The sequence below is a fragment of the Carcharodon carcharias genome, chromosome 20, assembly GCF_017639515.1.
Source record: "Carcharodon carcharias isolate sCarCar2 chromosome 20, sCarCar2.pri, whole genome shotgun sequence".
Lineage (NCBI taxonomy): Eukaryota > Metazoa > Chordata > Chondrichthyes > Lamniformes > Lamnidae > Carcharodon > Carcharodon carcharias.
This window is the reverse complement of record NC_054486.1, coordinates 47015858-47028773: the sequence shown is the minus strand read 5'-3', so window position 1 is coordinate 47028773 and position 12916 is coordinate 47015858. Positions and strand designations below refer to the sequence as shown.

At 43.0% G+C, this 12916-nt stretch overlaps 1 protein-coding gene across 1 annotated transcript in view; it reads left to right on the top strand.

Annotated features, from left to right (window-relative positions):
* Positions 1 to 1968, top strand: part of ttc6 (tetratricopeptide repeat domain 6) — a 213144-nt gene extending 211176 nt beyond the window's left edge. Inside the window, exon 22 of the mRNA XM_041214176.1 lies at positions 1841 to 1968. Coding sequence (XP_041070110.1) covers positions 1841 to 1968 — 128 coding nt within the window. The remainder of the gene's footprint in view (positions 1 to 1840) is intronic.
* Positions 1969 to 12916: the final 10948 nt, after the last annotated feature.

The following is a 12916-nucleotide window of genomic DNA, read 5'->3' as shown; positions in this document are numbered from 1 at the left end:
ATGGAGGTGGAAAAGAGGAGAGAGGTAAGGTTTCCACAGAACATCAGGAAATCCCCCCAAGACACACCCTGCACAGCAATGGGAGCAGTTGGCCAGAGAAGTCAATACTTCAACCTGAATTATTTTGCAGGCAGAGTATTGGTGCCCCCTTGACCACTCGCCTCTCCCCTCTGCATGCAGCACCCCCCCACCACCGCCCCCCCCTGTCACAAGCCCACCAATGTTAAAAAAGGCTGCCCTGCAGATCAGGTGGCAGAGGAGATTCAGGAACCTGGTGTAAAGCAGGTAGCTTTTATCACCAAACAGCCAGCCTCTATTTCATCATGGTTGCCTGAAGATTGTGGCTACAGCTTAGTGGTGTTAGATGAATGCATTGTGGCTTCTGCAAGGCAAACAGTAAAATGTTGGTAATATTGCCTGCTCCCACATGGAAGGATCCATTGCCATAGAAGTTGAGGACCACAGTAATCTTCATGGCGACAGGCAGTTCTGCTCTTGTCCTGCTGAATCGCTGTAAGTCTGTTTGTAGGAGGTGACACAGTTCTGTGACTATTTCCTTGGTGAACTGTAGTCACCCTAGACACTGCTCCTAGCTGAGGTGCAGGCAGGAGAAGGGATACCTGAAGTCCCTTGGTGGGTAGGGTCTTCTAATGAGAGCTCTCTTCTTCCTCTCTCTGTCCACAGTTTCCTCTCTCTGCTGCCTGTGCTCCATGTCCCTGTCATATTGCAGTCCAAGAGGGTTAGCAACTATAGTCCCTGTTACTGTAAATGGGCTTTCTCCTGACAGACCTTCAAACCCCTTTGACCACATTGTCAAATTCCAGCAAAGGAATTACCTTGCGAATTCAAAACCTTTTCAGAATTCCTCCAATAACATTCAACACAGTACTTCTACTCTGTAGCAGCAAAAGAAAGTCAAAAGCAATTCACCTGGAAGTCCCATTATGATCTGATTAAATAGCACAAATGGGGGAAGGGTAAACAGGTGTTTATTTGGGAGTGATTAAGAGGACCTGTGAGGGTCCATTTCACTTCTTTCTGGAATCCAGCCTTCGCTAGCGCTCCTACAACCATGTCACAATGGAAGTGGCTGGAAGCAATCCAATCAATATTCTTGCATTTCCCAGTTTCCATTGTATGGCATCAAATTTGACTCAAATTTAACTGCTTGTCTCAGGAGAGATTCTTCAACCTGATTGGTTAAGGAGATTCACGGTTGCTTGCCCTGCTCACACAATGTCAGGTCCTATGTTGAGGGTGTTGCACTGTTTTGCATCACTTCAAGTTCAGGTGCAAAAATTCAAAAAAGGTCTGTATGCAAGTATAGTTGTTATGAACGGCTGGCATCACTTGTTTGCCTCTGACTGCAAAATCTAGTCGATTGATATTCTTACCTTCTGCCTATGTCTGCTTTGGCCTCTAGGTGCTCTGTTTACACTTCTGCTGGGGCTGCCAATCTCAGTGATTTTCACAGAGCTGTCTATGTTTTATATACATGAATGTATTGCATTGTTACACTATATTAATTCCTACTCAGTAGCACGAATAACTTCTTTCTATCCCCACAATATATTACAATCTTATTCACACCATTGTGGAAAGGTTCAAACACACTTCCACTGTTAGAAATGCTAATAAAAAGTAACAATGGTTTCATAGTAAAAAAAACTAAAGGAACCTAAACAAAAGACAAATGACAAATTACAGTTTAATGTCTAAGGCAAATTCTTTCTGCTTTAAATATATGCACTATGGCTAAATTAAAGTAAAGTAAATAAGGAAGTTCAATTAAAAATTCTGTTCATTATGCTATTAACCTGCCTGACACATATTTTTGCAGCACTACAGCTAATGCCAGATGATGCTCTATTTTACAAACTCCGTGCAGATGTTCGAGGCCATTTGGGTTTGACTGAAGAAGCAATAGCAGATTACAAAAAAGCAATAGATATCCAAGATGCTGGGTAAAACAATTACTTTTACCAGGAAAAGTAAACAATTATCACAAAGACACCTAATGATAAATTCAGAAGAAATCTCTTTGTTAAAAATAATGTGAATAGGACTTCAAAATGTGATTTCTTGTGGAATTGTATGAATGCCTCACTACTAATAACATTTCATTCTAAATGAATTTAAATAACATCATTCAATAAAGCATATTATCTGATGGTATCACTACAATGTTAATTTTGTAATTATTGTCTTAGTAGTAATATATATTGCTGAAACACTTAGCATAAAATGATTAATATTATTGCATTTTCTGTCGCTCAGAAAGATATTTGGTTAGATCTTAAAATGTCTATTTTTCTGCATGTAATTCTACTCGCTCACATGACGTAAAAGATACGGCTATTAAAAAATAAAAGATAATTTCTGTTTCAGTATTGATGGAAGAAACTGAGTCGAGGTTGCAAGAATTTTCTTTAGCATTTTGCAACACAAAATAAAGCTTGAAGCTTGAAAGCAGGTCACTTCGTGGACTATTTTTGTTGTAGAATGAATGTATTATTCTGTCTAAAAAGTCAGTACTTTTTTTTAGTCAGCTCTATTTCATTAATATGCACTATGTATAACATTAACCCCCATTCTGATCATGCCACATCTCAATTAGTGACTTCATACAAGTTTCATTTAGAAGCAACCATTGCGATCTTTGATTTAGCTCATTTTCAGTTCACCCCAGAAGATTGCCTTCATGTCTTGTGGACTAACTGCTGCATTTCATGTCACATCTAAAGATTTTCATTTGTCAACATGATATATTTTTTCTTTCCAGAAGTTTGTGGGGCAGGACCCACTGTCATAATTCCATGCTGAAACCATCTTGTCACACCATTTTTAGATGTTTCATCATCTCTTATATGCAGGAAGAAAAAGAAAACAAAAAAGATGTATATTTACATAGTGTATTTCACAACCACTAGATGTTTCAAAGTGTCTTACAGGCAATGAAGTACCTTTGAATTGTTGTCACTGTTTTAATGTAAGAAATACGGCAACCAATTTGCGCACAGCAATCTCTCACAACAACAATGTGATAATGACCAGATAATCTGTTTTAGTGATGTTGTTTGAGGAATACATATTGATCAGGACAGCAGGGATAACCCCCCTGCTCTCCTATGAAAAAGCACTGTGGAATCTTTTATGTTCACCTGAGAGAGCAGTTAACATCTCATCTCAAAGATGGCACCTCTGACAGTATAGCACTCCCTATGGAAGGTTAGAATTGTCTTAGAGGAAATGCAACAAAAGTTCACCAGACTGTTTCCTGGGACCAAGGAAGTGTCCTCCAATGAGAGATTTAGTGGACTAGGCCTATATTCCTTGGAGTTTAGAAGAAAAAGAGATGCTGTCTTTGAAACATATGCAATTCTTAGAGGTCTGGATGGGATAGATGCTGAGAGGTAGTTTCCTCTGGTCGGGTATCTAGAACAGGGGTCATAATCCTAGGATAAAGTTTTGGCCATTTAGAACTGCGATGAAGAGAAATGACTTTACTCAAAGGGTTGTGAGTCTTTGGAATTCTTTACCGGACAGCTATGGATGCTCATACATTTGTTAAGTATATACAAGATAGAGATTATAGATTTTTAGATACTAAGAGAATCAAGGGATGTGGTCATAATATACAAAGATAGAGTTGCAATAAAAGATCAGTACAGCCTTACTGAATGGCGATGCAGACTTGCAGTGCCAAATGGCCTATTTCAGTTCCTATTTCTTGTGTTCCTCTGTTCTTATTAACCATGGGATTTTAAAAAGACTGAGGCAACTAGTGACTTGGAATTGAGGTTTCTATGATGGCTGAACATTTGCATCACTATACTTGACAAATTCCAAAGCTGTAAAGTGGAGCCATTCTACCCCATCTCACTTGATTGTAACAGAAATTTGGGGGCTGCAATCATGATCAGACGCATTGACAAATGAGAAATTGGAAGCAGGAAATCAAATTGATCCATAGAAGTATTTTTAAAACTTCCGCACAGGTTTTTTTTGGTGCTTTACAATGCTAAAGTACGTAAAGTGTCCGCATTCAAGGCCAGTACCTTCCTAGAACAGAGTGAAGTAATTTGGGACAGTTTAAAAGCCTTACCCATTGAAGAGTTAAGAACTGTAACTAGGCTTTTAAAAACAGGTATCCATCCAGAAACTAGAAAAAACAAAATCTTAAAACTTGTGGCCAGCCATTTTGTAATTGAACCTGAAGAACAGGATGCAGGCATGGAACCTGAAATGGGCAGACCAGAATTAGCAAACAGGTGGGGCAGCAGGGACGAGATCTAGAATTCTGAGCTAAAAAAGAGGAAAGAGAGAGACAGGAAAGAAAGGAGGAGATAGAATTCCAGGAAAGGGAGAGAGAAAGAGATTTCTAGACAGAAAAGCAGGAAAGAGAATTATGACAGCTTGCACTCAGTAGGGAACTCTCCACTGTATCTAGTGAAGACATCACTAGTAAGGGAAACAACCCTAGCTCAGGACCAGGTATTGTGCTCTTAAAGTACTTACTATTGACAGCAAAGTTCAATGAGGGAAATGTGGAAGCATTTTTGGTCTCATTTTAAAGCTTGCCAAGAAGTTGAAGTGACCAATGAAGGTTTGGACCCTTCTATTGCAATGCAGATTTAAAGGAAACACCCATGAAATTTATTCCCTATTATCCAATGAGAGTTTGTCAAACTATGGGATGACCAAAAATGCTATCCTGAGTGCATATGAGCTGGTACCAGAGCCATAATGCCAAACTCTCTGAACATTCTGGAAATAGCCTGAGCAAAATTACACAGAGCTCAAAAGTGTTAAACAACTCATTTCTGACTGATGGATACAAACACTTAAGATAGATTCCACCTATGATAACCTCAGAGATGTGATTCTCCTTGAGGAGTTCAAAAACTCACTCCCCATTTCCATAAAGACCCAGGTGGAGGAACAAAAATTTGCCAAATCCAGACAAGCAGCCATCATAGTGGACAACCATGAATTACACATAGACCCACAAATCAACGTAAACTAGGATCTGGTAGTTCTAATGGGTTAGGGACGGATAGGAGCAATGTAGATGAGGCCAAAAAGAGCTTGCGAGAAAAGGAAAGTAGTGAAGGAAAAACAGATCAGGCCCCAACTTTTAAAAGAAAGAACCAAGATGGTAAACCAGTAGGAACATGCACAGTGTGTTTCCAGTGTGGAAAGTTTGGGAATCTAAAGCTAATTATTGACACTACTATGGTTGACCAACAGTGGGCTCTGAGGTTAAACTCGTGGCTGTGGCCATGAAAGTTGTGAGCCTATGTGCAAATGCCATAGCAATTGAGTCAGATGTCTAGCAGAGATGTAGATTTCCTGCCCAAAAGCACAGTAGATGCCAAAGTCCTGGTTAAGGTACTTACTGGAAAATGTGTGGAGGTTCCTTTGATAAATATATACCTGCAGAGCAAACTGGTTATGGGGCTTGAAATGGTGGGATGATCCCAAACTTCCCCATGCAGCAGATGGATCTTTTGTTAGGTAATGACATCGCTGGAAGCAAGGTATTATGTCCAGAGGATCCCAGGCAGCCCATGGAGACTTGGGAATTTGTGGTAACAAACAAAATTCTGTGCAGATACAAAAGGCTAAGAAAGTCCCAAAGATCCTATAGGAGCTGATAGATTAAGTATAGATTAAGGATGCTAAAGGAAAGCAAATAGAATTTAAAGACACCAGGATAGAGCCCAATGAATCCAAAGAGGCCAGGATAAAGACTGTAAAATTTAATGAGGCTGAAACACAGCGATAGGACAGTAAAGGTGCTGGGAGGAGAGTGGCAAAGGTTGAACAGAATGCCCCATAAGTCTTTTCTCTTCAAGGATTTAAATAGGTACCAGGAAGGTACCCAAACAGACAAGCAGAAAGTGAGGGAGACACCTCACTTAGTTGAAGTGCCACAGCAGAGTGCAGCAGAAGCTGAACAGCCACCTGCAGGTAGTTGTATCCCAGAGGACATGGGGCAAATTGGGGAAAAACCCACCCCCAAAGTAAAAGAAAGAGGGAAGCAAACACACCTTCAGATGAACATCACTTGTGAAAACCACAAGGGAAATAAATGAAGACAATGTGGAATTGCCCACTGGAAAATTAAATGGCTGGGTTCTAAATTCAAATCCAACTAAACCAAGCAATTCAGGTTTCCCACTAACAGAACTTCAGAACCTACTAAAGATAAAGCTCAAGAGGGGAATCCAGACCCTCACAGGGGCTCAAGAAGCTCAATTTTATCTCTAACCTAGAGATAAAATTATAAAAATGTACCAGAAAAAACTATTAAACCCATGGGTTGTGGATTAAGGGGGTTAAGAATGTTACAGGCAGTGCAACCATGCAGTAACAGAAATTTGTGTTGTACAAGTCTTGGGGCAGAAAGAATGTCTCCACAGCAACCTGTGAAACTCAATCTTCTCAACAACTGAAGTATTGAACTTGAGTGTCCATGTAGCCTAAACTCCACAAAAGACTATACCTGAATTATCGTGCAGAGAGGCTGTCATAGCAAAATTGGTGCCAGAGGCCTGAATCCGCAGGTTCTGCCCCCAAACCTGGCCCCCACCATATTCTTGGTGGGGGGAGGGGGGGTGTTGGTGGTGGTGGGGAGAATGGGAATGGGTTGCACTTGTGCATACTGGACCCAGTAGGAGAAGGTCTGAACTTATTGGAGTTCTTTGAAAAGGTAGGCCTGAATATTTGCTCCTGGGTCAGGAGCACAGAGTCGGGACAATTCTCGGCTCTGCAAACCCGACCCAAGAGAAAGTGCCAGAAATTTGGATTTTTGGTCTGGGGTATATGTGAAAATGGAAGCCATGGCGGGCGACCCTGAAAGAGTTCAGAGGTTGCTGTGTGTAGAGGTGGGCTGGGAAAAAGGTCTCCGGCACTTTTTTGCAGCTATGTGAAAGTGAGCAAAACATAAAACAGCCATCCAGCCCTTAGCCCTCGCACCCCCTCACACCCCCACAAACTCCCAATGTCACACCCATGCCACCTCATGGCCACCACCACCCTTCCATGGCCCTTCATAGCTACAATGCCAAGCTGTGTCCCTCTACCCATCCCTATGGCATATATAAACCCTATGCTAACCTATGCCTCTCTGCTCACCCCATGGTGCTTTATAGCCCCTATGCCACCTCTGCCCCTCTACCTAGCCCCATGGCTCTTTATAACCTCTATGCCAACCTATGCTTCTTCAACCATTCCCAATAGCCCCTATGTCAACTAAATGCCGACTCATGACAACCCTTGTCCCTCACCCACCACCCTTTGCCCTTACAACTACCATGTCAAGTTACTCAGTATGTGCCATGGGAAGACCTCAGGAGCTGTGCTGAGTTTAAAGTTCATAAGTGCCTGTTGATGAATTCACTATTTAAAGAAAACAATCTCATTAATAAAAACACATTCACTACATTTGACTTCTTTTAATCCCTATAAAACAAGCATTTGTATTCATAGCCCTACTTCAAAGATGTTATAACCACTTAGATCTGTCAGTCAAACTGTGAACTGACAGGTGCCTTACTGTGATAATGAAACAAAAACAGAAAATGCTGGAAAAACTCAGCAGGTCTAACAGCATTCGTGGAGAGAAAAATCAGTTAATGCTACAAGTCCGTATGACTCTTCTACAGAGCTAATGAAAGGTTATGAAATCAGCTATGCAGCACTAACCCTGTAAAGGTAACCCTTAGATTTATGTCAACAGTCAGAGTCAAAATAGTAAGCACTGTATTTTAAACACTGCAGACAGCATTTTCAAAGATTTAAAGGGCAGGAGATTTAAATGCCTTGGCAACTTGACAGCCCCCTTTGGCTGCTCTCATTGAGAGTTTCCTTTGAAAGCTCCCTTCTTTAGTTCCCATATGCCTGACAGTTCCATTGAGTTTGTCCACTTTATATGTACATCCATGCCTGCTTTCAACAATCCCAAAGGACATTTGACCTCTCCCAAAGTTCAGTTTACCTTCGCCATTACTGCACCTACCTGTCAGATGTAGGATTTGAATGCATTTTTGAGCAATCTTTTTTCTCCTTCAATTCATTGGTTAGACTTCCTAATCAATAATTTATTTTCTTTATTTTATGTGAATTGGAAGAACAATAACTACATTACCAAATGCTTGAACAGAGCAAGCCCTGTGGAAAATATTAATGCAAGCAAATGAAAATAGGTACTTAACAAAGAAAAAGCCAAGGAGGACAAGAAATTGAACAAGAAATATCTAAACCAATCTGGCTAGATATGCAGCATGCCAAACTTTAAAATAGAGAAGAAAAATTCCAGCAATATGTGTTTGAAAATAAAGCATCTTTTTGAATAATTTTATTGAATAAAGGAAAAATTCACTGAGCCATCTAAAATCATACAGTTACAACATGAGTGTACGTACACCATTTCTGTCTGGTAAGATTTCAACATTTTCTGCTGAAGATGAGTGGAGCTCCAAAAGCATTCAAGAAGCTGGACATCATCCAGGACAATGCAGCCTGCTTGATTGGCACATCATCCAGCACCTTCAACATTCATTCCCTCCACCACCGACACACAGTGGCAGCAGTGTGTGCCATCTATAAGATGCACTGCAGCAAATCAACAAGGCTCCTTTGACAGCATCTTCCAAGCCTGAGGCTTCTACCACCTAGAAGGACAGGACAGCAGGTACATGGGAATGCCTCCACCTACAAGTTCGTCTCCAAGTCTCACACTATCCTGACTTGGAAATATATCACTGTTCCTTCACTGTCGCTGGGTCAAAATCCTGGAACTTCCTTCCTAACTGCACTGTGGGTGTACCTATACCACATGGACTGCAGCGGTTCAGGTAGGTGGCTCACCACCACTTGGTGATGAAATTTTTATAAGTTAATTATATATTTTGAAAAAGGCAATCAGTTCAGACTTAGTTCACTTGAGTTCTTCTAAAATTAATCTCTGCACCTGGTTTAGATTAAATTGAGTCCTAGAAACAGGAAATTTACATTGTTACAATATCCTAGAAATTGCACCATGCCCGAATTAGGATGCAGCTGGACACAGCACATGCTGTATGCACCTTGTGAAGCAGGCAAAAAGGATTATGAAATACTAGTTGGTTGACTGCAGTGAATAGTATTACTGAAATGCCAGAGAAATGCTTATCAGTTGTGGGAGTTTTTGTGACAGTAATCCTGCTCAGTACGAGAGGAACCACAGGTGTATGTGCTTGACTGAGGAGGCATTGGTGCAAAGCTACTATCTGCAGGATTATGACTGAACATCTCTAAGTCAGAATCTCCCCTAAATGGACACCTGCTTGGATACCTGCTGAGGTTTTCTAGAGACACCTGCCCCCTTCCAACTTCAAAGTAAAGTAAAAAAGCTTTAACTTACTTCTGGGAGCCAATTCCCAATGGTGCTTTAAGCTGAAGAGACTGGCACCGTGCACGTTGTAACCATTTACAGCCTCATTTAACAAAGGGGCATGGAGGCAATGATAGGCCCCTAATTTGCATAGGAGGTCAACCTAACACTAACATTGGACACACACTCCGGAATTCTACCAAACAGACTTAACCAATGTGGTGGGCACCCCAGTTGCATCGTGGAATGAAGACATGCATGCTGTCCCATATTTCTAGCTTAATATCTTCAGAATTTTTTGGCCATTGTTTTCAGAATTTTCTGAAGTCAGGCACATCACAGAACTTGTCAATAAATCTCTGGTAACAATGCTTTATGATTGAAATGGTTATTACCCTCCAAAAGATAAGATTTCAGCATCCATTACAGACAATCAATAACATGCTGTCTTATCAAACAAATCTGGCACACTATGATCACAGAATGTAAGCTAGTCATTTCTAATTAATTTTCTTGCAGCTGCCCTTGCGAGAATGAGATGAAGAAATAGACTTGAACGTGTAACTCAGATTTCATCATATTGAGTTATATACAGAGATCTAGCAATGCAAAAGAGTCAGTTTCAAGTTGTTCTTAGTATGAACTCACTTTCTCATTGATATATTGAGTTAACTAATCTAATACTAAACATGGACACTTTTTTTGCTCAAAACGATACTTGACCTTCATGACTGGAATGTTAATGTTAAATAACCTTTAACAACTTTTCTGATAAAGAAAATTTACCCAAGCAATCTGTTACCTAAAAGATGATCCAATAATTCAGTGAAAGGGCATATGTCAATTTTCAGTATTTTTTAACATACTCAAGCACGATTTTAGTACGATGCCAAAACACTTTGCACATTCATAACAATGTTTAAAATATCTAAGCTGATCATGCATTGTTAATGATTATTGTTCATAGATCATTAGCCAATGCAAAACAATAATTTAGTCTAACCACCTGGAAAACTCAATTTGTTTCCATCATGTAACTCACTATTAACTTCAATCTGTTTTCTGGCCTTTGACTAACTGATTGATTGAGTTCAGAAACTATGAGAATAAGCTAGCAAACTTCAGTATTTCCTTGTGCTATCTAATTCATACAAGTTAAAATGAAACAGGAAAAAGAGGCTTAATTTTGACAAATGTCGGGAACAAAACTCAATTAACAACCAGAAGGATCATGGAAAATACAGGTGGGAACTAAAAAAAAGTTAATTTGGAGGCAAAAAGAGTTTATGAGGAAAGATTAGCAGGTAACGGTAAAGTGGACCGTAAAACATTTCAGAAATATATGGGGGAGAATTTTCCCCATGTCGGGTTGGGAACGGGCCGCACCCCATTTTATGCGGGTGGGCCAACTAAGGCCCGCCCAGCGTAGTTCACGACTCCCGTGCATAGTGGGAGTGGGCAGGCAGCGGTGGGTGCAGTCAGACCGCCGGGTCCAATTGTGACCCGGCAACCTGTTTAAAGGATGGCCTGGCAGCCTTGGAAAGTGTGCTCACAATGGTTGGGAGAAGGGCTCAGCAGAGGGGCAATGTTGGTGACGCAAGTCTGGAGGGTAGGCCAGCGGGGCAGTGTGCCCCTCGTTTTTCAGACCAGTGCCTAGCTGCCCACCTGGAGGAGGTGGCAGTGCAGCGGGAGGTCCTTCTTCTGAGGGACGGGAGGCGGAGGCCCTCCCCACCTGACCAAACATGCATGTGGGGAGGTGGCCGAGAGTGTCAGCTCCCATGATGTGGTGCGGCGCACATGGATCCAGTGCTGCAAAAGATTCAATGATCTCCTGCGCTCAGGAAGGGTGAGCACCATGTTGGCTGATGTCACCTAATGTAGCCGTCACCCTGTCCCCCAAAACCACTCCCGCCAATTCCGAGTACAGTAACGACATTGAATGCCTCATGGCATGGATCCCTCACTGGGTGCGACAGCAGAGGCTGCCCATGTCCAGTTCACCCTGAGAGGGTTGAGCTAGGATGTGTTCTGCATCCGCAGCATGTGTGACACTAACACCCAGATTATAGACTGGGGTTGAAAGTCAAGGGTCTGCACCTAGGCAGAGTGCTGGAACTAGGAAGCATGTCAAAGTCAGGGTGCTAACATGCTGGGAGGGGAGCTTCCAGTTGGCGGGCACTAATCCATCTGCTGGTCTTTGCGCTCCATGTGCTTGTGCTTCCTTGCTTAGCAAAGTGGCACTTTGTGGTGCCACATGTGAAGGAGGCAGCATTTGGGCAATGGGAGGGTTGTCAGCCCTGGCTTGTTTGGGTGAGTGTGCGGCAGCTGCGGAGTGACGAAGAACTGGAGTCCTGCAATGTCCCACTCTGGCTGGGTTGGCAGGGATGCGATGGGAATTCAGGTACAGGCTGGAATAATCAATGCTCCTCTCTCCTTTTCAGGATAAGACTGCACACAGTGTGTCAGAACGAATGCGGACTGGTGGAGGGCAGGCCCAGTTGGCCATCCTTACGGCTTTCGAGCAGCAGGCTACGGACCTTGAGAGGCGCCATGTCCCCAGGTCCACTGGTGGTGGTGAAGCTGGGGTGCCACGGGGAGGTATGTTTGGCGAGCACTCAGGTCACCATGTGTGTCACAGAAGCCATGGCGCTGCTGAATGCCCTGTGACTGAAGTTAGCAACGTGGGTTTACCCTTGATTATGGAAGGATGAGCACATAATAATCTGGGGGAGCGGCATGCAAGTTGACATTGTCTGCACTGTAACTGATCAAATGTCCTTTTTCTTCCTTTCAGCATCACCAGAATAGGGCCAGGAGGAGGAGACAGAGGACCCGCCTCTCACCCCTGAAGCCCCCGAGCAATTGTACTCTCCAGCATCACACCATCTCAGCGAGGCAGGCACCAGCACAGATACTAGCACCTCGGTGGGAATTAGATCTTTGGCTAGTGTCCCAGGGCTTGGCGGTGAGGGTACTTCACATTCGCTTGAGGTGTTGGCAGAGACAGAGAGTGCCCAGGGCACCAGCAGCCGGAGGACTGCTGGGGACCAAGTACTTGCTCGGTTGGTGGCTGATGATGTGCCCCTGGAGTTGTCCGTGAGGCAATGAATGCTGGAAGTACAGCAGGGTATGCGGGACAATCTCGCGGAGATACATGAGGCTATGCATGGCATGGTGCCCGTGCTGGAGGAGTCCAAGCAGAGCAGCACCAATGCAATGAGCCTCATGGCTGAGCGCCATGCTTCCTCCATGGAGAGAGTGGTGACTCTCGTGGAGAGGCTCCTCCAGGAGAACAGTTAGGGCCTCCTGAGGTTGCGCTTGGACCTGCAAGCCCTCACAGCGGCATTGGCCACAGCTGCTCAGTGCTAGTGTGAGAGATGCTTTGGACATCAAGTATCCCAGCTCAGTGCCAACCATCTAAGGTGAGCAGGGAGGCCTTAAGCGACCTCATGTCAGCGCAGCAGCTGCCTGTCATCTCTGTGGGCTCCTCTCAGGGCACTCTGGATGAGGACAGCAGCTCCACCACCCCTCTGCCAG